Source organism: Enhydra lutris, unplaced genomic scaffold (genome assembly GCF_002288905.1).
Source record: "Enhydra lutris kenyoni isolate GAN:26980312 unplaced genomic scaffold, ASM228890v2 scaffoldscaffold21, whole genome shotgun sequence".
In the NCBI taxonomy this organism is placed as follows: domain Eukaryota; kingdom Metazoa; phylum Chordata; class Mammalia; order Carnivora; family Mustelidae; genus Enhydra; species Enhydra lutris.
Window position 1 is genome coordinate 63,315,803 of NW_019154105.1, and position 27,891 is coordinate 63,343,693.

General features: G+C 54.0%; 1 protein-coding gene across 1 annotated transcript in view; it reads left to right on the forward strand.

Moving 5' to 3' along the window:
• Window positions 1-16,181: 16,181 nt before the first annotated feature.
• The window catches only part of LOC111148922 (neuronal vesicle trafficking associated 1), a 30,422-nt gene continuing 18,712 nt past the window's right edge, over window positions 16,182-27,891 (forward strand). Inside the window, exons 1-3 of the mRNA XM_022505713.1 lie at window positions 16,182-16,239; window positions 16,592-16,746; window positions 20,273-20,389. Of these exons, the coding sequence (XP_022361421.1) occupies window positions 16,618-16,746; window positions 20,273-20,389 (246 nt within the window). The 5' untranslated portion in view covers window positions 16,182-16,239; window positions 16,592-16,617. The remainder of the gene's footprint in view (window positions 16,240-16,591; window positions 16,747-20,272; window positions 20,390-27,891) is intronic.

Genomic DNA, 27,891 nt, shown 5'->3' on the forward strand with positions numbered 1-27,891 from the left:
AAATACTGTAATCAAAATATTGTGGTATTGTTGAAAGGATAGATACATAGTTCAATGGAACAGAATAGGGTTCAGAAGTAAGTCCATAAATATATGACATGATTTTTGTTTCTGGGAAATACCTCATTGAGGTAGAATTCCCATACCATATATTTTACTGATTTAATTTTTTTAATATTTATTTATTTATTTTAGACAGAGAGCAGGAGGGGCAGAGGGGAAAGGAGAGAGAATCTCAAGCAATCTCCAAGCTGAGCACGGAGCCTAACAAGGGGCTCAATCTCACGACCCTGAGATCACAACCCAAGCCAAAACCAGGAGTCAGATGCCCAACTGACTGCAACTTCCAAGCAGCCCCAATTTACCCATTGAAAGCATAGTACAAGTCAATGTTTTCAGTATATCCTCAGAGTTGTGCAACCATCACCATAATCAGTTTTGGAATATTTTCATCACCCCCAAAAGAAATTCTGATCTCTCAGGCCATCATTCTGCCTCCCTACCTAACCCACACCTTAGGCAACCGCTAACCTACAAATCTCCATGGATTTGCCTATTCCGGACATTTCATATCAATTGAATCATACAATCGGTGGTCTTCCAGGAATGGCTCCCTTCACGTGGTGCCATGTTTTCAAGCTTCCTCCATGTTGTAGCGTGTATCAGTGCTTTGTTTCTTTTTATCGGTGAATAATATGTTGTTGTGTGGATATATCATATATTATTCATCGATTCATCGGTTGGTGGACACTGGAGTTGTTTATACTTTTTGGCTGTTAGGAGCAGTGCTGCTGGGAGCATTCATGTACACATTTCTGTGGGGCCACATGCTGCTATCCTCTAGGGTATACATGAAGGAGTATAACTGCTGGGTTATATGGTTAAGTCAGTTTAACATTGTAGGGAACTGCCAGACTGCTTCCCACAGCAGGTGCATCATTTTCCGTTTCTACCAGCAGAGCCTGAGAGTCCAACTTCCTTACATTTGGGCCAACACTAGTCATTAACTGTCTTTTTAATTATAACCATCCTAGTGGGTGTAGAGTGGTATCTCGCTGTGGTTTTAATTTGCATTTCCCTGATGACTAATGATGTTGGGCATCTTTTCATGTGCTTGTTGGCCATTTGTATATCTTTTTTGGAGAAATATCTTTTTCTCATTTTTAATTGGGTTATTTGTCTTTTATAATTGAGTTGTAAGAGTTCTTTATATGTTCTAAATATAAGTCCCTTATCAGATATTTAACTGATTTTGACAAAAGTACAAAAGCAATTCAATAAGAAGAAATAATCTTTTCAGCAAATTATTGGAATAAGTGGACATCCTTGTGCAAAAACAAAACAAAACAAAGACCTCCACCTATACTTCACATCTTATACAAAAAATTTAACCCAAAATGGATCATAAGCCTAAATGTAAAATGTAAAAAACTATGAAATGGTTAGAAGAAAGCATAAGAGAAAATCTTTTTGGCTTCAGTTCCACAGTGAATTCTTAGGTAACAACTAACAATAAAAGAAAAAAAAACTGATAAATTTACTTTTATCACAATTAGAACTTTTGCTCTTTGAAAGACACATCTAAGAAAATGAAAGGAAGGGCACAGACTGGGAGAAAATATTTGCAAATCACACATCTAACAAAGAACTTCTACTCGGGATACTAAGGAATTTCCCAATGTTACCAATGACAAAAGAACAAGCCATCTAACTTTTAAAATGGGCAAAATTTTGAGTGGACACTTTGCCAAGGAAAATAGGTGAACATCCAATGCATGAAATATTCTCAACATAATTAAGCATTAAAGAAATGCAAATTAAAAGCATAATGAGATACCACTAAAAACCCATTCAAATGGCTAAAACATAAACACACACACACACACACACACACACACACACACACACACACAAAACCAGTGCCAGTGCCGGAGAGGATGCAGGGTGATGGAACCCATGTACATTGCAGGTGGGAATTAGGGGATTAGGTTTCAACTCATGAATTTTGAGGGGACCCCCCCCAACCTTCAGTCCATAGCTGGCTGGCATCTGGATCCTGGGCTCTAGCTTCCAGAAATGTGAGAAACTACATTATGGGACTTAAGCACCCCAGTCCATGCTAGTTTTGCTATGGGAGCTCAAGCTGGGTATCTATTCTCTGTGATTTCATTTATATGGCCTTCTGGAAAAGATAAAGCTATAGACATGGAGAACAGACCAGTGGTGGCCAGGGGACTAGAGACAAGAGGTTTGAGCTACAAAGGAATTTGGGGGTGATGAACTCTTCTCTGTATTCCCATAGTGGTAGTGGTTACACAGCTCATAGAACTGGACCCCTTCAGAAAGTGAATTTTACAAAAATATGCTTCATGTCACAGGGAGAAAGCCCCATCTGGCTGTTGTTTGGAGAAAGGACTACACAGAGAAGACGAGTAGAAGCAGGGAGAGCAACCAGTCATCCACGAGGCAGAGATGGTGAGCATAAGGCCGGGTGCCATTGAGGGGGAGGGCTGGTCAGACTGGGGCTGTGTCTGGAGCTGGAAACAACAAGATTTGCTGATGGGCCAGATGGGAGTGTGGTGAGAGAAGGAGAGAAATTGGCAGTGACATCTGAGTATTGGTTGAGCATCTCCCCGTTGGAGAAGACCATGAATGTGGGGGGACACAACGTTCAGTCCATAATAGTGTGGTAAGACTGAACAGTATCCTTCCACCTAAGTGTGTCTTCATCCCCGGAACCTGTGAATGTTGCCTTACATGAGAATAAAGGACAATGCAGACGAGATCAAGTTGAGGTTGAGATGGGCGATCATCCTGGATTGTCCAGATGGCCTCACATGATCAGCAGGGTCCCTGTGCGAGGGGACCTTGTCAGGGGGCACAGGAGAGGCCAGTGTGACTGCAGCAGAGATTGGAGTGTGCTCTTTGAAGGTAGAGGGAGGGGCCTTGAACTGAGGAATGTAGGAAACCACTGGAAGGTAGGACAGGTAGGGAAACAGATTCTCCCTACGAGCCTCCGGGAGGAACCAGCTTTGTCAACACCTCAGCTTTGGCTGGGTGAGGCTGATTTCAGGCTTCTGGCATCCAGAACTGTAAGAGAAGACATTTGTATGGTTGTAAGGCTGTGAGTTTTTGGCAGTTTGCTATGGCAACCCCTGGAAACGAATACAGTCGGGATTAGGTTTGACTGGGACAGAAAATCCCACAGAACAGCAGCTCAAAGACAAGAGCCAGAGGCAGAGTATGGAGGCTAAGGGGCCAGGGCTGTGGGAGGCTCCATGAAGTCCTTGGGGGCCCAGCTCCTTCCTGCCCAAGCTGCACCATCCCCACTGGGGCCCTTATCCTCAAGCTCCAGGAGGGCGGTATCCACATAACAGGCAGCAGGAGGGACAGGTGGGAGGAAGGGACAGAGGGGACAGAGGCAAGCAGTGGGCACCTAGACGGTGACTAGCAGCCACCGCGCAACGCTTCTCTTTCCAGAACTTACTTTCCAGAATGTACTGTGAGGTCATGCCTCCTTGCAAGGAAGATGAAACCGTGGCATTTTTAACCTGAGCAGACATGTGCCTGGAGGAGATTTTTATTATGAAAGAAGGGGAGAATGTACATTGGGAAATAATTCTCATTTCTGGTAAACCTAGCCTGTTTGAGCCTCTGTGAGTTAGAAATTGCTCAGCCTCAAGGAACAAAAATCCTGCCCCATTAGGGCCTGAGCAAATAAGGCTTGGTTTTCTCTGAGAACAAGAAGTGTTTGCTTGCTGGTGCAGTATAGTCACTTGGAAGATGACCACACTTGGAGGTTTGGTTTCCATTCTCAGACTTGGAACCTCATGGACAGAAAAAGGCTGCTGTGGCTCCAAGCATCACTTTTGCATTCAAGCCAGGAAGAAGGATGAAGAGTACCACCAGCCTGCATGTCCCTCATCAACAGGAAAACAAAAGCTTTCCCACGGACACTCCCAGAAGATATGTGTGTGTTTTGCTTATCGGCCAGAACTGAGTGTCATGGCCTCTCTAGATGGAAGGAAGTCTGGAAAACCAAGGATTTCACTTTCCAGCCTTCTTTCAGATAGTAGATCAAAAATATTTGTGCCCTTTGACCACTGATTTCACTTCTGGGAATTTCTGTACCAAGAAAGCTGGGCACCGAGAATGGCATATGCCTAAAGACGTCCGTTTCGGTGTGGCTTCTCAGTGTGGAAAATCAGAACCATCCTGTGTGTTCAACATGCGTTGTTTGGGGCCCAAACAGTGCGCCAGTCATTCAGTGTCTGGCCCCCGCACCCCTGCTACTTCATCTGGAAAACAGAAGAAAATAGGACTTATCTTTTAGGCTTATGGTGAAGACCAGAGATAAGAAATAGTGCGTAGTCAATGGTCATGCTTCTTAGTCTACAGCCCTCCCACCACCCGCCCCATCTTTTACCAACCAAAGCTATGCAGAACTGGCTGAAACTCTTTCCTCCCACTCTCTAAACTCAGGAGGGTGAGTTGCTCTGGGACAGGGTCGGGGCAGCACCAGCTTTGAGGCAGGCTGTCCCTGGGTCGTGTGGGCGTTGGATGACATCCGCTCTATCATCCTGTGGGGGCGACCCTTGGCCCCTCCTCTGTGCAATGGACTATCATGAAGTTTCACTAGAAAAAGTATCCCAGGCACAGTATTTGTGATCTAGCAAACCCCAAACAGACAATAGATGTTAGAGGAAGCTTGCTTCCCCTGACCCGGAGGCACCCTGACATCAGTGCTGAGGACACTGTAACATGCTGAGGGTTTCCGTTCTGGCTGGAAGATTCCCTGGCCTGAGCCATCCCGGGCTTCTGGCTGAAAGGTGACCCAATTATTAATGAACGCTACAGAGATGAAAGCGAAGACATAATCCACCCCTGAATGGGTTCGGAAGGAGCAGATAATGGGACAATAAAATTAATCTTGTAGAAAAACACAATTAGCTGTATCGCTTATAAATTTCCTCTCCTTCCACGTGGGGTGAAGAGGGGAGCTGCTAAGCCTGAGCCATTAGCAGCCCGACCTCCATTGCACACGGACCAATGTGTCTTTCGCTGGGAAAATATTTTCATTTCACATTCAAGGGGCATCGTTAGAGGTTCAAAAACAATCTCTGGAAGCCAAGACGACCCAGAGAACATAACGAACGCAGTGGCCTTCCATCAGCCCAACCGGATTTCTTGTCTATTTCAAGTCACTTCCAGGCAACCGGTCCCACAAAGGCTGGGTGATAGGCCTGGAGGGCTTATGAGGAAGCCTCTGATCACAGGGACCCCTGAGACACAGGTCCAGCCCCAGCTGTGCAACCTTGATCAAGTACTTCACCTTGGTAAGCCTCAGTTTCCTCAGGGGTAACATGCAGCATGTAAGGGTGCCTCCCTCATTCCCAGGGCTGGGGGTGGGGGATTAGATGAAAGTCTGCAGAGCTGCCCCCCCCTGCAGCTTGGGGCAGGAACTGGAAGCTGGGTGACTCCCCCGAGGCTGGAGAGTGGGCCCTGTCAGCTGCAGAAGACAGGAAGTCTTCTCACTGGGGTCTCCTCATGACTCTTACTTCTCAGAGGCGGGAATTGAGGCTCAGAGAAGGCAAGTGACTCACACTTCACTGGAAAGCGACCAGATCCAGGTCAGAACCCTACCTGGCCGGTCTGGCTTGGAAGCCACAGCTCTCTTCTGCGACATTGCTCTATGAACAGTTGTGAGCTGAATTACGTGTCCCCAAATTTCACGTGCCCAAGCCCCAACCCCCAGGACCTCAGAATGTGACTGTGCTTGGAGATGGGATTTTTAAAGAGGTGATTAGTTACAATGAGGTCATCTGGGTGGGCCCCGAGCCAGTAGGACAGGTGCCCTTACAAGAAAAGGAGATCAGGACACAGACACGCACAGGGATGAGCATGTGAGACACGGGGAGAAGATGGTCATTGGCCACCAAGGAGAGAGGCCTCACAAGGAACCAGGGCTGCCCTCGCCCGGGTCTCAGATGCCCAGCCGCCAGGACAGGGGGGAGACATATTTGTAGTGTTTAAGCCTCCTGGTCTCTGGTGCTTTGTCACGGTGGCGGAGCAGAGGAACTCGGGGTGTCCTAGGAACCGGGAGCTGCGGCATGCTGGGGAGCTTCTTGTGGGTGTGCAAGACATAGTACACGTGTGTGCAGAGTTCCAGTGTGTGTGCACACACACCCCAGCTCAGTATACTCACATGCTCACACGCACACACGCTGTCACCGCGTGATGCCGCAGGCCACCACAGTGACAGGGAGGGGTGGGGGGGTGTCAGCCCAGCCGCTCCTCCTGTGCTCCGTTTCCCCACGTGTGAACGGCTCCGCGGACAGCCCCTCCCGCGGACAGCCCCTCCTGCGCATGCTTGCAGCGGGTTCCGCGTGCCAAGCCTCGGATGTCGGCCAGGTCTTAGCTGCGTGCCTGCCCCGTGGGTGCCGGACAACGTTAGCAGCCGGTCCTGCTGGGCCTGAGTCATGCTGTCGACGCCCTCCTTGTCATGCTGCCCCGTCCCCAACTGCTCATGCTCCAGCCATTTAGGACCAGCCAGTTTTTTTGTTTTGTTTTGTTTTTTGAGACCTAACTCATATACCATTAAATGTACCATTCCCTGGCTTTTAGTGTATTCATGGAGCAATGCACCCAGCACAACCGCCTAATTCTAGAATATTATCGTCACCCCTGAAAGAAGCCCCATGTCTGCTGGTGGTCGCCCCCATTCTCCCCGCACCCCCAACGTCTGACAAGCACGAATCTACTTTTTGTCTGCGTGAACTTGCCTTTCCTGGACATTTCACATCAGCGAACCGTACAGCATGCGATCTTCCATGGCTACCTTCCTCCACCCAGCAGGATGTCGCCAAGGTCCATCCACCATGCAGCCTGCACCCACACTTCCCTCCTTTCCGTGGCCGGGCCACGCTCGGTGGAAGGGATGGCCCACGTGTTGTGTATCTCTCTGTTGGCTGGGGGACACTTCGGTCATTCCCCTCTTTGGCTTCTGTAGTCGATGCTTTTATAATATCGTGCTCCCCTGTTTGCCTGCGCGTGCTCTGGGCTCCAGTTTAGGCGGGACTGCCGGATCCGATGACAAATCTGTGTTTGACTTTCTGGGGACACGTGGCTGCTTTCCACACTTTCCATGGTGGCCACGCCGCAGGACACTCTCACTGGCCATGGGTTAGGGTTCTGAGTCCCTCACCTCCCTGCCAACATTTGTCATTGTCCTCTGGTGCTGGGGGTGGTCACCACCACCCATGGGGTATCTCCTGTGTTGCCCCCTCCCTACCACTGCCTTGGCCCCTCCCCCCTTTCCCTTCCTCAGGCCCTGGGGTGCCACCGCGGGTTTCTGATTTCAGGTCTCACTTCCTTGGGACTGCAGGATTCCTAGGGGCCCTCCATGAGCTTCTTCTGTTTGCCAGCAAAGGCTTCTGAGCTGCTGGGTCACCCTGCGGGCAGGTGTGGACCACGGCATAGCCCAGGAACGTGCTCATTCCTGTCTGTCCCTCCGTTTCCCCACCTGTAAAATGAGGTCTGGGTTAGATTAGGGTGTCACATTCAAGTGCCTGCAGGTGCCAAGCAGGTTAGGTGGCCCCAGTGAATGAAACAGAAGCTCCTCTAATGCAGGGGTGAGGCAGCTGGGGGTGGGGGGCGTGGAGGGCAGGCTGGGGGCAGGCAGCCGTTATCATTTGCAGCAGATTTTTGCTCTATGGGAATGTCTTTATTGTTAGATGTCTCAGATTTTCGAAAGAAAGTAGAATCTGGATGTTTTGTGAAATTTCCCTGCTTTCCAATAAAAGCAATTTTTTTAAGTGTTGTTTTTGTTTTTGTTTTTTTGTTTTGGTTTTGTTTTGTTTTTTTTGAGAGATAGAGAGAGTGACCATGAGCAGGGGCCCAGGAGTTTGCATGTCTAACAAGTCCCCAGGTAAGGCTGATGTCCCTGGTCTGGGGATCCACTCTGGAAACCACAGCCCTGGGCTAACACTCTCTAGAGTCCACTCCAGCTCAGGAATACAGGTTCAGGATTCTTTTTTTTTTTTTTTTTTTTTTAAAGATTTTATTCATTCACTTGACAGAGAGATCACAAGCAGGCAGAGAGAGGCAGGCAGAGAGAGAGGAGGAAGCAGGCTCCCCGCCGAGCAGAGAGCCCGACGCGGGGCTCGATCCCAGGACCCTGAGACCATGACCCGAGCCGAAGGCAGCAGCCCAACCCACTGAGCCACCCAGGCGCCCCCAGGTTCAGGATTCTAACACCCAAAATGCAGTTGCTCCCCTGGGGTGGGGGACAGGGGTAGAGGCATCACCCGCAGGCAGGGTGTGGACAAGGAGTTGGCAAGCTCACGTGAGGGGTGAGGACCACCCCGCAGAGACCAGCAGCCATGCCCCTTCCCTCTATCGGGCTTCAATCATGCAAATTCACGCCGGGGAGGGGGAGATGCTTTGAAACTCTAAGGGGCTATTTTAAAACTGCATCTGATGTCAACATATTCAACAGATGAAGATGTAAAGCTTAAAAGCATTAGGTCAGCTCTTTGGGCTGTAGAGTTTCTGTGTAAGTTTCTAGGGCCGTCATCATAAATGATCGTTGTAGGCAAGGGAGACTTTTTCTTCTGACCTTCAAGGTCTTCCGGCTGCAGGAAGAACGAAATTGACGGGGACCAAGTTATCAGGAGGGAAAAGCAAAGTTTAATGACACGTGTGCGGAGGACCAGTAATAAATGACCTAAGGAAGTGACCAAGCAGGCAGTTTTTATTCTTTTTAGGCAAAGAGATAATACATCGGTGAGGTCCTGATAGGAGAGGGAAAACTGGAGCTTGGGAGCTTCCATTAGTAAGGAATTCTAAACAATTTGGACCGGGGTAGTCAGGTGGTAAAAAGCGATCAGGTTTGTTTCTGTAGCCTTCCTGGCTCCAGATGTCCTATCTCTGGTGACTGGGGTGTCTCTGTCCCTCCTGCTGCTGGGAGGGTACTTTTCACAGGGAGATTTATCCCTGCTTTCAGGGGACAGAGGGGTGGTCTGCATGTCCTTGCACTCGCTATCTCTTGTGTAACTTTTGTTTAAAATAATGCCTGGGCGCTGGGGTGGCTCAGTCAGTTGAGCGTCCAACCCTTGATCTCAGCTTGAGTCTTAATCTCTTGGTCCTGGGTTCGAGCCCTATGCTGGGCAATAATTAATGCCAAAGCAGTACATTTTGGGGGCAGCTTGCCCTTTGCCCCTATACTACAGACTGGGGGGCTTAAAACAATGAAAACCTATTCTCAGGTCTGGAGGCCAGAGGTCCAAAATCAAGGTGTCAGTAGGTCTACACCCCACCCCCCATAGCTCTAGGGCAGGATCTGTGGTGTGATTCTCTCCCAGTTTCCAGTGGCTGGGGGCACTCCCGTGTTCCTTGGCTTGTAACAGTCACCTGGCCTATCTTTCTGTGTCCTCTGCTCCTCATAGAAGGATACCAGCCATTAGCTTTTGGGCCCACCCAAATCCAGGGCAGTTTCATCCCAGGATCCTCAACCAATTGTATCTGCAGAGACCCTGTTTCCAACTGAGGTCACATTCTGAGGTGCCATAAGGACACAAAGTTTTAGGGGACACATCAACCCACTGCAGTCTCCTTACTCTTTTTTTTATGTCATTCTAATAAATGGGGCAATTTGGAATGTCTGCTCCCAGCAAATACTGGGGATGGGGTGAGTGGTGAGGATGGTCCCAGGCAGTCCCCTGGCAGGGCTGGAGGTCAAAGAGCTCCCCAAAACAGAATCAGCACTGACCAAGCCCAGTGTGAGGGCTCCCAGCTCTGTGCAGAGAACTGACCTGATTTTCCAAGAAGAGATAAGATTCTTTACAACATCTTCTGCTTCAGAAGGCAAGGGCAACGTGCCTTGCATTGTAGAATAAACTGGGTCCAAAATTAGGACCATTGGACAGTGAGAGGTAAAATTTCAATCCTTTGGAAAATCCGCTCACAAGGATCCCACTCCCCTTCCCTAGCTGGATGAGAGAAACAGGGGAGCCTGCCCGACAGAGAAAAGGTTATAAATTATAGATGTTTAAAAAAAAAAGGGTGCCACGGCCAGAAATCCTGGGTCAGCTCAGAGCGTGCTAATGCTGCTGTGACCCAAGCCCAGCGCAGCCCAGCCCAGTGCAGCTGCTGAGCGGAGACATCGCGGATGGAAAAGCCCCATGAGGTCATTGCCAAGCTGCCTGCAATGCAGCTCAGGCTTGCACTGTGCTGTCTCCAGCACACCCCGGGGAGCCTGTGAATTTTAGACACTCTCTCAGGGACCCTGGCTCCACGGAGCGTGGAATGAATTGCACTCATCCATCTGTGGGCTTTTAAAAAATTCAATAATTAATTCAAGCGTATGGCGGTGTTGTTATTAGAATTTGGCCTTTCTGTGGTTCTTTACTTTGGCAGAGTGCTTTTATAATCAGTTACCAGCTAAATAATTTAGTCCAAGTTATCGCTACACGCTGGAACGCTGGTGCAGAAGCCGGTGCTGGCGATCACGGAATGCTCTGGGACAGGGCAGGGGAAGAGCCGAATGAAATGATGCGGCCCCCAGAGTTTATGCCCCAGGTCACGTGCAGTGCCTTGACCTCCACATGTCCCCGGTAATCTTGACTCTGATTCGCTCCGGGCTGTACTTTCCATGGTGACTGTGACCAATGAGACGGGGACTTCTAAACTGGAACATTCTAGCCCAATCCTCTCATTTTGTGGATGGGGAAACTGAGGTCCAGGAGGGCCCTGTGCTGTCCAAGGCCACACCACTAGCATGACCCGCCTGCCCACGATTAAGGGAGTAACGGCACCATGAATGCTGGTCCTGGGGGCAATATTCAGGTTTAGGGAATTCCCCCCTCCCACCCCTGTTTTGGGGGTCTAAGTGGACCATGGAACTGGGAAACCAGAGGCGTAGCCAGGACCTCGGGGTCCCTGACACCCACGTGGGGCAGGGCTGGGCTTTGGATGGCCGGAGGGGCTGCAGTTTTGTCTGAAGTTCTTGAAGCATCTGGTTTTCTCCCTTCTTTGTCCAGTGAGTCCTCCAAGCATCTTTTTGACAACACTGTCACCTAAGCCTCTATGGCGTCTGTAAGACCAGAAGCCCACCCCCCCAGAGATGGTTGGAGGGCACCGAGAAACAGAGCACAGAAAGTGCCCGTCAGCACTCCCTGCATGTGAGTCGTTGCTCACAGGGTCATGTCTACCCGTTGTGATGGCTCCTTGAGCTGTGAAATGGGTATAACCATACCTGCCCCTTCCCCCTCAGAATTTCCGTGAAACTTGGAAAGAAAAGAAGAAGATGGCAGAGCGAGATCACATAATTCTTCACCTTGGAGGAGGCTCGGGGAGGGTTCACTTCCTAGCGGCTCCAGGGAGGATGGAGGCAGGAGCAAGAATGTTCTCCCTTCGAGTTCTGTCAAGGCACCAGGGGGGCAGATCGTCTGAGGGGGATTTATGACAAGGGGATCATTTGCTGAGGGGGGGACAGGCGTGGGGAATGGCCGAGTGGGTCGTGAAGACTACATACACAAAACAACAAACAAAACTCAAGAACTCCCCAAATCTAAAACACAAACACACACACACAGAGCTCTGTTTAAATACGTAACGAGTCACCAGGTGATGATGAGCCCCACAGTACTATTTACTCAGTTTCTCTAAGGACAAAGAAACAAAAATGTCCTTCATTCATTTCCTAACCATTGCCTGAGTCCTTGGTAGGTGTTAAGTGTCGGGGATGGAGTACGAAGGTAAACAAAACACTAAAGCCAGTAGGAACTGAATTTATGATTTTGTCTATACGTTAGGTATTTTTAAATAAGGTTTGGAGTTTTCCAGAAATGAGCATTTGCAGCAAGGTTAAATCTGGGGGGAGAATGTCACCGTGATGTCATGGGCAAGCCTGCCTTTGGCTTGAATTAGACCGTGGATTTCCTTATTACACACTCGAGCTTGGCTTTACAAACCTGACATTTAAATGTCTGAATCTACTGTGAATGTGAAATGAAGGGATGCCAGTTTCGTGTTCGTTTCCAGGTCCTTGTTATAGGCTGGGCTCTGCTCTAGTCTCAGGGGATGTAAAAATGAAAGATTAAGTTGTTCCACCAGGATTTGCTCACGATTCAGGAAAAGATATAAATATAGGAACCCAGCAGGAGAGAAGCACAGAGAAGGGCCAGGTGAGGCTCCAAGAGGAGGTGACATTTGGTCTAGGCTCTGAAGGATGAGGAGGAGTTTGTGAAATGCAGAGGGGATGAGGGACATGTTCCCTGCCAGGGAGACAGCATTGGCCCAGGCCTGGAGGCAGGTGCTTGGGGAACGAGGAGGTGGGTGTGGCTGGAGTGTAGGGTTCAAGGAGAGACAGGGAAGACTGCCCAGGTGGGCCGACTCTTGCCGTCCGCAGAAAGATCCAGAAGCCCCGCTTCTCTCCCTAGTCCATGTCAGTGTACTGACCCACTCAGAATTAAGGATGGGGCAGAGAGACTTGAAACCATCAGAAAGGAGGATGTGTACCAAATAGACAAGTCCAGAGAAAGTAATTAGATAGGTCTTAAACTTCTTACTCCCACCCCCACACAAAGGTACTAGACATGTTAACTACCCTTATTGTGAAATAACTTCACAGTCTATACGTACATAGAATCACCAGGTTGTACACCATAATAGACACACTTTTATATCAGTAAAGCTGGGGAAAATTTTTAAAAAGAAAGGGTCTTGGCACTGAAAGAGAAAGTAGATTCGTAGTTGTAGGGGGCTGGGGGACGGGGAGAATGGGAGTGGCTTATAACAGGGACAGGTTTCTTTTTGGGGTGATACAAATGTTCTGGAATTAATGGTGATGGTTGCACAACCGTGTGAGTATACTAAAAACCTCAACGATGTGTACAATCTAAAATGGTGAAATTTGTGGCACGTGGATTATTTTTCAATTAAAAAAAAAAGCAAGACTTGGGGGTGAAACTTGTCTGCCCCATCCTTAATCGATATGCTCGGGCCTTGGACCTTCCCCCCTCCTCCCTGCAGCCGTGGCCCTGGGTGGCCCTCGCCTGTGCCAGGGGCCAGGCTGCTAGCAGGGAAGCTGCGGGTCAGCCTCACCCCTGCCTTTGCTCCACTCTGCCGCCCCCTCCGTGGCCTGGGACCAGGCATTTCCTTCTCTGAGCTGCTAGAGGCTCACCAGGATGCTAGGGGAGAGCCTTCTCAGTCCCTCCGAGCTTGAATCCTGTGCCCACAATGAGCGCCTGCACCTCAATCTGGCTCCATGTAAGTCCCCTGGGAATCGAGATCGAGGGGAACCGAGCAGCGAGTAGCGCTCAAAGTCGTGGCTGCAGCCAGAATAGGTGCTGTTGTTTAAAATCATGCAGTAGCTCGTTTGATTCTTCCAGCACTACGGTGATGGAGGTATTATGACGATCTCCATTTTATGGATGGGGAAACTGAGGCCCAGAGAAGTCAAGCAACTTGTCAGAAGTCACACAGCACGGAAGTGGGAGCAGCAGGACTGGAAATCAGGCTATCACACTGTCCCCCACCCTCCACCCCACTGCCATGCAGTCTGGACTTGAGCCTCTGGGCAAGGGCGTCATGGAGAGGCTTGAACTTGGAAGTGGCACCAAGTGGCAGCTGACTGCCCTGCGAACGGGAGCCTGACCGGGATGGGGGTTGCGGTCATTGTCCAAGAGGCGGTGGGTGTGTGTCACAGAGTCATTTAGAAAAACTAAATACATGACAAAAATCCTGCAAGGAGGTCTCCAGTGAGACTGTGTGTATGCTTTAAACACCCAAAATCGGTCCCAGAAGCACTGTGGTGGCTCAGCTGGCTCCACTTCTGTGACCCCCGCCTCTCCAGGAAGACCTCTTGCCCAGACCCTGTCCCCCCAGGGCCACCTGGGGCTCCTGAACTGTGGTCCCCCCCGCAGGCTCAGTACCCGGGTAAATCCAGGGTCGGCCCCCCAAGACATCCGTGCACAACCCCCAGGACCTGCGAACGTATCTCACAGGTCATGCAATGATGGCTAATCCTGGGTCATGGAGTGGGCCCCAAATCCAGCGAGCAGCGTCCTCGTGGGGGACACCCAGGGAAGAGGAGACAGTGTGACTGATCCCCGGGGGCAGGGAGACCGTCCGGGCCACAAGCCCAGGGACTCCCGGGACCTGGGAGGCTGGAGAAGGCAGAACCATTGTCCCCTGCAGCCTCCGTAGGGAGTGTGGCCCTGCTGACACCTGAGTTTCGGACCTCTGGCCTCGGGACCTGAGAGACTATACATTTTATGCCTCCGGTTTGCGGTGGTTTGCCGTGGCGGCCAGGAAACTAAGTGCCTTGCACATCCCTTTCCTTCCTGCGTTACCTTTGCCCTCCCTGGGGCTGTCCCACTTTGTCCACAGCCTCCCGGCAGTGACTGTGACCCTCTGGTGGGTCCCCTGTCCACCTAGGCACTCACCCCCAAGCTTTTGCTGGCTGGGCTGTAGGCCTGTGCACCGAGTCCTTCCCTGCATCCTTCCCCCGGCCAGATGCCACTTGGACACCACACAAACTGAGACTGCAAAGTCCCCGTGAAAACCCAGGACAGCACGAAAAAGCAAGACTGTCCCCTGCTGTCTCTGTCAAACCATGGGTCCTTTGTGTCCCTGTCCACAGAGCCTTTGAGAGCAGGAGGGGTACACATGGGGTTCAAGGAAGCCCACTCTGCAGCTCCCTGAGATTCTAGCCACAGTGTGTGTGTGTGTGTGGCCTGTGTTGGGGTCAGTAAAATGCCAACACCTGAGATGGGGACAAAGCCACTTCCTCCCGGAAGCACAAAGGGTTTCACTTCACAGGTATCACTGGGTTGGTGCTGTGGTTTAAAGGCCTCTGCCGGAAAGATGCTAGCAGCCGCGCCCAAGGTCTGTGGTGGGGGCCAGCACCTGGGACACCTGCTGTCCCCAGGCTGGCCAAGGGTAGTGTCTGCCAAGATCCTGGGTCCCACCAGGCTGCCCTGCAGTCAAAGGCCCACTTATACCCTGTTGGGGAGCTGGTGCAAGTGGAGGAATCCAGGGAGCTCATGTGTCAAAGGGGTGGGGCCCTCCTGGGGATTTGGAATTGGGGCCCCCAGGGCCAGGTTCCTAGACTGGGCTGCAGGCTCAGGGCATAGGCAGGCAGTGGCTGCTCCCGCCATCTCTGGGTACTCCCTGTGGTTCTAGGGGAGGGGAGGCAGGCTCGGGTGATGGTTCTCAGTTGGCTGATGGAAAAGACGCGGCCTCAGCCTTCAGTCGTGCAACTGATGTGTGGAATGGAAGTAAGACTTCGGGAACCCCTAGTCTGTGTTTCCAGCAGGGCCCGAAAGAGACAGGTGCCTGCAAGGTACCGATTCCCCTGCAACGGCCTGCCTCCAGCTTCTGGTCTCGCCCGCACGCCACGCGCGGTTTCTCGTCTGGGGAGTCCTGCAGCCAGGGTTGGCTCCAGGTCCGCAAAACGACGCCCTAATCTGGGCAGCTGCGACAGCGGCTGGAAGCCCCCGCCCTTCATTCCGCGCCCCCCTCCTCTGCGACCGGGATGCTCTAGGCTGTGGCTGCAGCGAGGGGACCCCCCTTCCTCTTCCTCTAACCAACAGACCAGAGAAACCTTTCCCTCTTCCTCCAACGCGGCGCAGCGCGCCAAGCGCTCTCTTTGCCCTGAATACCCAACCCTCGGGTAGCCCCCCGGAGTCCTCTCAGCCGGGCGCCGGCCCCCGCTCAGGAGAGCTCTCCCCCTCCTGCCGAAGCATTCGCATCCGCGCCTCCTTCCCGCGGGGACACCCTCCGCCCTGTTTCCGGGGCCCCCTTCCCAGCCCAGCTGCGCGCCACGGGCCCGCTCCCGTGCCCCCGACTCTGGCGCATCGCTCCATCCCTCCGCTCTCCCCCTTCTCGCCGCGCCCCGCCCCGCCCCCCGCAGCCGCCCCGAGCCTCGGGTCCCGGCGCGCCCCTCGCAGTCGGGGCGGGCTCGGGTCCCCGGGGAGGGCTCCTTTGTGCTGCCCCGCACGCTGCGTCAGGGCGGAGTTGCCGCCGCCGCCACACGCGCGCACTCACCCGCTCACGGGCGGCCCCGGGGGCGGCGGGAAGGGAGGCGGCGAGCGGGAGGAGGGAGCGGCCGCGAGCCCAATCGCTCGGCTCCCCCGCCCGGCCCCGCGCGGCGCCGCCTCCGCCATTGCTGCGCGCGGGAGCGGCCGACGCGGAGGCTCGCTGAGCGCTTGGAGCCAGACCTGCGAGCCGGCGTGGGTGAGTGCGACCCGCGGGCCCGAGCCTTCCGCCCCAGGGCGGGGTCCGCGGGCCCGAGCCTTCCCTCCGAGGCGGGGGTTCGCGGGCCGCCGGGCACCCAGTGGGTGGGTGGGGAACCGGGGTGCTCCGCGCGGGTCCCCGGCGCCGGGACGGGGCGCGCCCTCTCCCCGGCCGCGGTGCGCCCCTGAGCCGGGCACTTGGGTCCCGCGTCGGGGAGGGCCTGGGACCCCCTCCTTCCCATCCTACCCCAGTCCTGGGCCCGAGACAGCTGCGTCCTCCCGACCCCTCCTCCCCAGAGGCCAAGGGGGAGCCGGCGAGCTCGCGGTGACTCCCGCCCGGCCCTCCCTCGCAGGCGGCAGCCTCGGGTCTCTCGGAACGATGGTGAAGTTGGGGAACAATTTCGCGGAGAAGGGCACCAAGCAGCCGCTGCTGGAGGATGGCTTCGACACCATCCCCCTGATGACGCCCCTCGATGTCAATCAGCTGCAGTTTCCGCCCCCGGACAAGGTGAGAGCCCCCCGGCACCCCCGCGCTGCCGGGTGCGCACCCCAAGCCTCGGGCGGCGGCCGCAACAAAAGAGACGCGCGGCGTGCGCGGGAGATGGGAAGTGGGGGCGAGCTCGGGCGGCGCGAGGAAGGCCCCCGGGAGGACCGCGTGCCCGCGCGGGATTCGGGATCCGGAGACAGCTCCGTTCCGACAAGGGAGCGCAATTGGGGGAAGGTCCCTTCTGGATTTTCATAGCAGTCTTGTCCGAGAGGGGCCCCCGGTACCAACGCGGCGGCCCCGGCCCTGCTTCTCCCCGCCCATGCCCCCTCCCAAAGGTAGCAGGGGACTGTGGGTCTGGGGTGAGCCTTGGGGCGCGGCTGCCCCATGCGCCTGCCCAGGTGGGGCGGTTTCCGTCGCATTCGCCCCTCAGATTCGCCCCGTGGCGGTGAGGAGGCTCCTCTCCTTGGCCAGGTGGACCCTCATTGAGCGGCTGGGTTCCCGTCCTCACCCTCTCCGCCTGCCCCTCCCAGGCCGGCTGTAGATGCTGCAGGGCGTCTGTTCTTCCCGGGAGCTTCCTTCTCTTTGTTCCTTTTGTGAAATCTTGTAGTAAGTGCTCTGCTGGCCGGGTGTTAGCCTAACTGGGGACAGCCCTTCATCATCGTTTCCCCAAAGTGGGCTTTCCTTTTCTGAATTTAGAGCCCCTTCTTTTCTTGAGTACAGTATCCAATCAAGTAGTTTCTGTACGTGAAGGATAATTTTTTCAGGAGTTAACGTTTTAAAAGGTAAATGGCAATGATTGAAAGTCTCGACAATTGTATTCCAAAACTCAAACCTAGAATAATAAACACAGCATCCGTTCTGACCACCTTGCTGCCGCTTAAAAACCACCCAGCCGCGAGCCGAGTTCATTCTATTTCCCGAAGTGCGTTTCCATTTATTGTCTCACCAGGACGTTCTGAGTCAGGTCTTTGTCCTTTATTCCGGCTCGCTGGTGATTGCTGACCACCGGATGGGGATGGGGGGATATCTTGGCGGCAGCAGAGGGTCCTTCCCTTCTGGAAGATTCCTTTATTCCCAGGTGCACCCTTTGACTTACTCAGCTGTCTAGAGTGGCTTCCATCCCAACTCTATTGTTTGTGTATTGGGTGTGGGGGGTGGAGAAGGAAAGGCGGCTGATGGCAGGTGTTTCGGTTCAGGAAGAGGATCCGCAGGGCACACCTGTGCACCTAGGCCACGTGAGGCCAATTTGGGGTACTGATGGTCTAGAGGAGGCTTGAGGGGAGGGGTGGGGCAGGGCTGCCAGCGGTGCATCCCCCTTCCCTGACTTGCTGGGCTAGCTCAGCTGCCCCCCCCCCTTTCCCTCCCTCCTCAGCCCCAGAGTGGTGGTGGCCTGTGCCAGGAATTCTGTGTCCCGAGGCAGCACCTCTGTCAGGTGACTCCCTCCACTCAGCCTGAGTCTCCTCTTTTGCCCTCAGTCTGTTCCATTCCAGAATTGTCTGGCACACAGTTGTCTTCTACCAGGGGGGGTGGATTTCAGGCAGGTATGAAATCCTGGCCAACCAATTGGGCCATTTCGAAGTAGCCTAGGTAGGTCTGAAAGGTAGTGAGTCTCCCATCCCTGGGAGTGTTCAAACAGACGGAGGGAATTGGCGGGAGTGTTCAGTCAGAGGGAGGGAACCCCCTCTGGGGCATTCAGGAACCAGTGGTTGGGCTAGAAGATTTCTGAGGTCACAGATGAGGAGACTGAGTCTCAGAGAGTTCAAGGGGATGGGCCCAAGGTCACACAGTGGAAGGCCACAATCCCCTCCCTCTGTACAGAAGCTTCTGGCAGGGCCCCACACTCCATCCTGCTTGGGATGTGACTTCTCACGCAAGACCTCGCTTAACACGCACAACAGTGCTGTGCTGCTCACAGGCAGGGCTCAGAGGAGGTGATGTCTCCTGTCCCAGGTGCTGTGGCTGGTGGGGTCAGGTAACACAGCCAGGATTGTGAGTGGAGCCTGTCCTGAGAGCGAGCACCGAGTGCTGAGGGTCGCCGGTGACAGTGGAGCCGGCAGCAAGGCACGGGCTGGTCTCGCCTGACATTTGTTGAGTAACTTTACTGTCATTGCCCCCGTTTTACACATGTGGAGATAGAGGGTCTAGTTCGAGGTCACTGAGCATGTTAGCGGCAAAGGCAGCTGAATCCGGGCGGGTAGAGTATTGACCGGGTTCGCGCTGTGCTGAGGGTTGTGTGGACGGCCCCCTCCTCACTGCAGCGGGCTGAGATAGGCCTTGGTCCCATTTCACAGGCCAGGACACTGAGGTTTGGAGAGGCCAGGCAGGTGCTGAAGGTCACATAGCGAGTCAGGGACACTTGGGATTTGAGGACAGTAGGGGAATGCACAAATGCTCGCTCCAGAGCTGGTGGGCACCCGCACTGTCACAGTGTGCCCGCCCTCTCGGCATCCAGAGAGCTTCCTGCATGGAAGGGACTGAGGAGGGAAGGCAAGAGTTGATGACAGGTCTTGTGGCCCTTGGATCAGTTTTCGGTGGCAGCTGGCTTGGGTCACTCTCTCTCCCAGTTCCTTCTCCCGGCTGGATCCAGGGTCATAGCTGAGTCCTAGAGCCCCTCCGGCAGCCCCCATGGCTCGCTGTCCTGATTCTCCCCTGGCTCTTCCCTGGGGCCTATGGTTGCAGAGAGCCGGTCAACCCCGCTGTCTTGGGGTGGGGGGGAGCATGGGTGGCTGGGCCTCTGCAGTCCTGCTGCCGCTTCTTGGCTCCTGGATTTGAGGTGGAGGAGTGGGAACTAGAGCAGTGGAAACCCTGAGGCCTCCCTGGCCTGTGGGAACAGAGCAGGAAACCGTCTGACAGGCGAGTGGAGGAAGGGGCTGGAGTCTCTGCGGGGGAGGATGGAGGGCGGGTGGGGGCTCGTGGGAAGCTGCTGGGGGAGCAGGGAAGGGTGTGTATGGGGCAGAGTGGGGCAGGTGCGTGGGAGGAGAAACCTCTTCACTTCGAAGTAGAGAGCAGGGGGAAGAAGAGCAGGGAGATCCTCTGGGGGCCATTGCAGGGGCAGAGGAGGGAGAGGGTGGCGGGGTGGGGGCTGAGAGATGAAGGCCAGCTCCTGCTCCTTCCTAATCTCATTGCCTCTTCCATCCCTTTACCCACGGTGGCATAGAAAGACCCATGGAAGCCGAGGGCACCCCCTGGACCACTGGGGCTTCTGCGGCACCCTGGGTGGTGGAAGGAGCATGGTAGCAGGAGTTAGCCCTGCCCCCTCTTAGCTGGGGCACCTCTGGCCGAGGAGCTTAACTTCTCCAGCCGGGAGTGACCGTCTTTCCCTCCTGGGGCTGCTCTCAGGATTACTCATGGGCCATTTCTCCGAAAGTCCTGGCCCCGAGATTTCCGGCCAATGACGGCTGTTCTCCTTTTCTGTGAAATAGTTGTCAGTGAAATGCTGACTGGGCCCCCAGGGTGCCCATGCCCATCCTCGCCGGACAGGTATGTCCACGGGCTTTGGGCCACACCGCTGACCACTGATGCTGTGCTTCTCTGCTTCCCGGACAAGGTGGTTGTGAAAACGAAGACCGAGTACGAGCCTGACCGCAAGAAAGGCAAAGCACGTCCTCCCAAGATAGCGGAGTTCACCGTCAGCATCACTGAGGGGGTCACCGAGAGGTTCAAGGTGAGTGGCCCTGGTGGGGGGTGGAGGGTAAACTGGCCCCTGGAGTGATAGGACCGGATGCCGTTTGTCTGGCCAATCCCAGCTGTGCAGAACCCACTCTGTGGTTTTCCAGATCTTCTTTCTTTCCTTCGTCTTCCAGAATGACCACATACAAGTTCGTAGGAGTGTTTTTTGGTTTGAACATTTTTTAAATTTTAATTTATTGTTTTTAAAAATTCTGGCATGATTAATTTACAGTGTTATGTGAGTTTTGGGTGCTCAGTATAGTGATTTGAGTCTGTCTGTGACACAGTGCTCGGCAGGGTAAGTGTTTTCTTCATCCCCTTCACTGACTTCACCCCTGCCCTGGCCTCCCTCCCCTCTGCAGCCGCCAGTTTGTTCTCTAGGGTTAAGAGTCTCATTTTGTGGGGGTTTTTGTTTGTTTGTTTGTTTGTTTTAAAGATTTCATTTATTTATTTGACACAGAGAGAGAGAGAGAGGGAGTGAGAGCAGGAGCACAAGCAGGGGGAGAAGCAGGCTCCCCGCTGAGCAGGGAGCCCAATGTGGGGCTCAATCCCAGGACCCTGGGATCACGACCTGAGCCGAAGGTAGACGCTTAACGACTGAGCCCCCCCAGGCAGCCCTTGCTTAGTTTTAATAACAGGGAAAACCCACCCCTAAACTTTCTTTTAGACAACGGCTAACAGACATGTGAAAAATCACTTACCAAACTTTAAGATCCTTACCTCACAGTTGCAGGAAGGACGCAGGCTCACACAAAGGTAAGGCAGCCTCTTTATTACCTGTAAGACCCGCTTCTGGGCCCCTTCCTCGTGCTTCTGAGCTCAGGGAGCCTCCCCAGAGGTCAGGACTGCCCAGAGGACCCATCCTACAGATGGGGAGGTTGAGGTGCGGAGCAGTCATGGCTGTCACAGTGGGCGGAGGCCTTGTTCTGGACAGTTGTCTGGGGAGGAAGAGCTGCTGGAAGGGGCAGGGGTTCAGCCAGGCTAGGGGGTGGAGCCTCCCCCAACATCTGGGTGCCTCTGAGGGTGGAGACGGCTGCAGTGGAGGAGAAAGTTTGGATACGGATCTTCTGAAAGCTTGTTCTTTGAGGACACACGAGAGACTGTAAAATGGTGGCCCTCACCCAGTTTCAGAGGGGTGATTTGATCGACACCAGCGGTCACCCCGACCTTGCAGAGTGGCCGTGGCCGCCTCTCCTGTGGCTCTGTGTGGCTGTGTGAGCAGATCGCTGATGTTTGGGAGCACAGACACCTGGGCCCCAACCCTGCAGTTCCCAAGGCACCTCTGCATACAGTGTCCTGTCCCATGTCCCAAAAACTCCATGGATTGGTTCCTAGCTGCACATGAAGCTCGCAGAGCTGAGGTGGCTTCATGGGCCGGGGAGGCATGCCAGGATGGGGTGTGACTTTGAATCCCTCCTTCGCATCGCTCCCGCTGGCCACACAGGCTGGAAAAACACTTTGCCAGGCCTGCCTGTCTAGCGGACCCCCCTGAGTCGCAGAATTTTCTGTCTGCGGGGTGTTTCCCCGGGTGACCTAGCTGTCCCGAGAGGTGGGTATAGCTGGTAAACCCCACTTTGCAGTGGCAGTGTTGAGGTGCAAAAGCTCCATGTCTGGGGCTCTTGCCGGTGGTGTAAGGATGGTGTAGGAGCTGAGATGCTCTTCGGGGGGCTCCTGGCTATGCAGTCTACGTGTACCATTAAGTTCTTTACCAGGACCAGATCGGGTTGACCCAAGATTGACATCTTTCTTTCGCGCTGGTCAGCCAGCTCCGCTCAGACGGCCTGCATAGCCCATGCCCTGGGGATCGCCTCCTGGCGGAGGCAGAAGTGACCTCAATTTCAAGGTCATCCTATCCATCATTCTGATGGTGGAGGCCATCTGGATATCTGAGTGGGTCTGGGTTTCTCATGTCTGATGTGACCTTTGTTCCTCTCAGCCCTGGCATTTTAGGTACCCGCCCAGAGTGGGAGGCTGTCCTTTGTCTTTTGGGGTCCGTTGGCTCTGTTCCCCCAGCTCCCATGTCCTTTGTTTGTGTTTCTCCCGCATGCTCACCTGGTCCAGGTCCCCGGGGCCCCCGTGGAAGGCATGGGTGATGCATACGGGCCCCTGGGGCTCTTGCCAGCATCAGTGTGGTTACCTGGCTCCGGGTGCCCAGAAGCTGAGGGCTCAGAGGATCCGAGCCTGTCCCTGTGGACGGGGCTGCGGTGGCAGAACCCTGCCTCATCTCTGCCCGCATCTCCTAGGGGACATCTAAGAAGGTGATGTATACAGTACGTGATTGGTAGAGCACTGCATCGCAGTGAGCACAGTCCCCAGTCTTACACGTTAAACTGTCTGGGCACGTTCATGTGCTTAGCGCCCATGGCCTCCATTGGGTTCACAGCCACACTGAAGGGCACAGTGCGGAGGCCTTCGAGTCCTGGGTGGTCACGGGAGGCTAGGAGACTTCTGACTGGTCTGTGCCTCTAAGGCCAGTACCTTCCCCCCCGCTCCTGCCGTACACACCTCCGCACAGGCCCACCTTCCAGCTCCTTCCAGTGCCAGCTCAGCCACCAGCTCCACCATGAAACCTTTGGGGACTGACCTCACCCTCCTGAGGCCTGCGCTGTCCTTTGTTAGGAGCAGTAACAGGATGAAAACAGGGAGTGCTCCCATGAGTCACACCCTGCGACAAGCTCGTGAGACTTCTCAGCTCACTTAATCCTCATAAAAACCTTGTGAAATGTGCCCCGTCATCTCCGTCTCACAGTGGAGGGGAAACTGAGGCAGAGAGCTTGGCCCCCGGCAGCCTGTACTTGGCTGTGACCCCCCCGAGGTGATGCGGCTTCCCCTGGGGAGCTCCCCGCTCCAGGCAGCCCATGGTGCTGCTTTTTCTCTTGTTTTATAAACATTTTATTTATTTATTTTAGAGAGAGGAAAGCCAGCACAGGGGGTGGGGTGGAGAGAGAGAATTCCAAGCAGATTCTGTGCTAAGCGTGGAGCCCACTGACCCGGGAGCTCCATCTCACGTATCTGAGATCATGACCTGAGCCAAATTCAAGAGTTACCCGCTCAACTGACTGAGCTCTTCAGGCGCCCCTGGACTATTGCACGTCTCAGAATCCTTTGCCCCTTTGTTGATTTGAACCCCTCCTGGTGACCTCTGCCCTGGGGCTTCCATCTGTCCCCTGAGCCACACAGAACACAAATCCCCCTCCTTCCTGGCAGCCGCGGGATGTGGGGCAGGCCATGTTCTTGAGTTCTTCAGTACTTTTCCTCTGGTCTCTTCCGTCATGTCACGGGGTCCAGGCTCCCCCAGTGAGGGGTCCAGGCTTCTCTTCAGGTGTGACCGGGCATCCTGGTGAGGTCCAGTGGGGCAGCCCCTCTGCCAGCCTGGATAAGAGCCTGTCCTCTCTGGGGGTACGTCCTGGCACAGGAATAGCCTGACAAGTCACTGGGTGACTAGTGATGGCACTGGCCTGGAGTGCACGGGGACTTGGGGAGATTTCCACGGTCTGCCTGTGGGACCCTCACTTGTGGAAGAAAGCAGCTCCCTAGGGATCCCTCTCTCTAGGCCGTGTGTGGATGTAAGCCCTTTCCAGGTGTTAACTCATCAGTTCCCACCCGGTCGGGCAAATGACCCCCAAGGTCAGTCAGTGGCAGAGCGTGACCTGAACCTGGTGGCCTGGCTCACTTGGCTTGGAGCCCAGGGGACTGACTCGCACAGCTGAATGCCCTGTGTTCCATGGGCACATCAGGCTTCAGTTCCAACACCCTTCTGAGCAGGGAAGGATGTGTACCTGGTCCCCCACGCATCTGCCATGAGGTCTGTGCGGGAGACGCAGCCCGCAGGGCACTTGCTCTGAGTGTGGTCGGGACTGCTCGCACTGGAATCGCCTAGAGGTTGATTTTTAACAGAGGGACCCAGGACCCTGGGAATGCACACTGTAATGAGCTCTGCAGGTGACACATTGAATCTGTGGGGGGCAGGCTCAGGAGGGCTGACACCTTTGGGAAATGCCAAGGGTGTTCATTCACCCTTCTGGAGTGTTCTCCCAGCCTTTTTTTGCCCAGTTATGTGTTTGGCATCTTTGAGGAGAGTACACAATAGGGCATGCTTCTCCTGTGAGGGGGCAGCTGGGGGAGGGTTGGGGAGTGGGCGGGGAAAGGGGGCGCAGGAGATGAACCTGCGACAGGAGGCAGGGAGGAGGACCTGCCTCCCAACCCCCACGCCTGGCGGTGCCAGGGGCTCTCTCATGGCTGTGGTCTGGACAGAAGGTCTTCCTCATCCTGCCAGGGACCTGGGCAGCTTCTGTGTGGCGCCTGCCCAGTCATTCCTTGGTCCTTTTCATTTCCATGTGTGAACAGCAAGGATGTGATTGTGTCTTTTGGCTGTTGAAGCAACAAGTACATAACGTGTCCTCCTTTGTCTCTAATTTGTACACTTCAGGAGGAGGGAGCTGGCTGCTTTGCGCCTCCTCTTTATATACCTTTGGATAGCATCCTTGAGTGGAGATGTCTTTTTGGACGTTACTTTATGCTTAGCACTCTGGGATGAAGCTCTTGGCTCTGGGGTTGCTAGGCTGGTTGCTAGGTAACCGCTGGGGGTGGGGAGGGTTCTGTGAGACTCTGCCACACTGGGATCGCTGGATGACTCACCCGGGGGCAGCGGCCAGAAGCCCAGGCTTCTGAAGAGGGTAGTGTCAACGAGGAAAAGTGCTCGTTTAATTAATTGAAGGTGTATTTATGCTGAGAATAAACACAGGCTGAGATGTAGCTCAAATTAAATAAACCTAAACATTCTTCTGGGGACGTGTTCCTGCTGTCCCCTCCCCCTCAGCAGAGCAGAGGGTCGGGGTGTGGCTGGGGTGCTGCTGAGCCCACTTTCCCAGCACAGAGGCTGGAGGGGCCATCATTAGGCCCATTAAAGGAAGGTTCCATCAAGTTCTGCTTTGTGGCTGCCTTGGCGGAGAGCTGTCGCAGTGTCTGAAACCCACATGCCTTCTCACCTGGCGCCACAGTGCGCTCAGGGCTCTGGAGGGTCTGGGGCCGGCCTTGCATGGCCTTGCATGTGAGCGCCTTTCGTGGTACACGCGGAGCTGGGAGCTGGGAGGATAGACCGAGTTTGTCTGAACAGCTCCCCACTCCCCTTGTTGGCTGGTGGTGCTGCAGCGGGGGTGTCCCTTTGCATCCTGTCACAAACGATTCCGTGGGCGGTTTGTATCTTTCTCACATCCTTAATGACCTTGAGCTTCCTGCGCGCCCGTCTGTTTTCCACACTCTCCAGTAATCCCCCGGCATGTTTCAAGATGCACTTGTTAAATATTTATGAACGGCAACACCGTTTCCTTGGCATTCAGCAGCGGGGGAGGTCTTCCTGCAGTGACACTGGGGACTAGAATGGACTAGAATGGCCTACCAATATCCCGTAGCCGTCCTCCGTCACAGAGCCCACGGTTTTCTGGCCCAGCTCTAGAGTGGGGGCCTCATCCAGAATCCAATAATAAGTGGTTTGAATCATCCTGGAGAGGGGGTGTCTGTGTGTTCACTTTTTTTGTGGGTTACCTAAAATATTTAGTGTTGCACATGCTTGAAGATGTCAGGATTTATCCTGTTTTTCCAAGTTTTTTTTTTTTTTTAACTGCATTACTCAGCAGAAAACACATTTCCTTTCCCCTCCTTCCTGGGGGAGGGCAGTGGAGGAATAACCTAGCCGCCATCGACCCGGCGCCCGCGGAGGCTCTGAGTGGTATGAGTGGCACTCCTTTTCGTGTTAGTAACACTCTCGAAGGTTGATCTTGCTGGCCTGACTTTGTAGGTGGGGAACTAAGGTCAGCGAGGTTAAGGAGCCAACTCCAGGTCAGCCAGCTAACCGGGGGCGGACGTAGGGTTCAGACCCACACCCACCTGACACCCTGAAGCCCACCGAGCTCTGTCTTCCACACCAGCCGCTGCACGAGCGCCATGGAATGGCTGTTCCCTGCTTCCGTTGCCCTGGTTCCACCCCAGCCAGGCAGTGTAACCCCCTCCTCCCCCGCCCCTCCGCCCACCAAGAAGCCCCCAGCAGGAGGAGAAGCCCCAGGCCAGGAAGAGCAGATGTCCACAAGCAGACCCAAATACCGCTCAAGCCCCCTGTCTGTAAAGTGGGGGAGCTGTCAGTTCCCCAGCAGCACGGTGAAAACTGGTGTGTGGACCAGGGACTCGTAAGTCGAGTGGCTCTGTGAGTCAGGCTCGGACTGGGACACTCCGGAGAAGCACAGTGGACACTGCATTTGGGATGTGGGGGCAGGCACCACCGGCCAAGACTGTCCTAATAAGCATCCAGGAGATAGGGTCCCCCTTATAAACTCCGTATATAGTTCACCCTGAGGCCCCTAGCCTATTTGCGTTCCTTTCCTTGCTGTTCTTTCCAGAAAACATCCCTTCTGCCTCTGGGGCAGGACTGCTGGGGCTGGGACTCCTCGTCTTGCCAGGACCCCCACCCCCAGGCCTGTGCCTCCCATGCCTCCCCTGCGTCGTCTCTCTCCCCTCACCCATTATTCCTTAGTGTGATAAAATAGACGTGACATATGGAGCCCCCATTTTTAAGTGTTCATCTCAGTGACATTTAGAACCTTTGTGGTGTTGTCCAACCCTCACCAGTGTCTAGTTCCAGAACATTTCAGCACCCCAAGAGGAGACCTGTTACCCATCAGCAGGCACCCCGTTTCCTCCTCCTGTCAACCCTAGGTGACCACAGACCTACGTTCTGTCTCTGGATGTCCCGGTTCCAGACATTTCGCATCAGTGGAGTCATATAGTACGTGTCCTTTGTGACTGCTGCTTTCACATCGCATGTGTCCAGGGGTCAGTGCTTGTTCCTCTTTCTGGCCGAGTCACATGCAGCTGTATGTCTAGACCATCTTTTGTTTGTCCCTTCATCCAGCGATGGACACTTGGGCTGTTTCTACCTCTTGACTAGCGACTAGAGTAGACTAGACTACCTCTAGCATTCACTGCGGCAAACACTCATGTACAACTTTTTGTTCAAAAAGTCCTTGTTCCGTCCTTCTGGGTATGTACCCAGGAGTTTGTGGGGTAATTTTATGTCTTACCTACTGAGTAGCTGCCCCATTCCCCAGCCCACCAGTAATGTCCAAGGCTCCCAGCATCTGCACACCCAGCCAACACTTATCATTCTCGGTCTAATTGTAGCCAGCCGAGTGGGTGCGAAGTGGTATCCCACTGTGGTTTGGATTTGCCCCTCCCTAACGGCTAGTGACAGGGAGCATCGGTCCCTGTGCCCCGACGGTCATTTGTGTATCTTTGGAGAGACGTCTATTCCGGGCCTTCCCCATTTTTAATTGGGTGGTTTTTGTGGTGTTCAGTGGTATTCTGGATACCACGTTCTTGTTAGGCATATCGTTTGCAGATATCTGCTACTGTTCTGTGGATGCCTTTTCAGTGTTCTCCTCCTGTTCTTTGCACACAATTTTTAGATTTGGAAGTACGATTTATTTTCTCTTCCCTTGCTTGTGC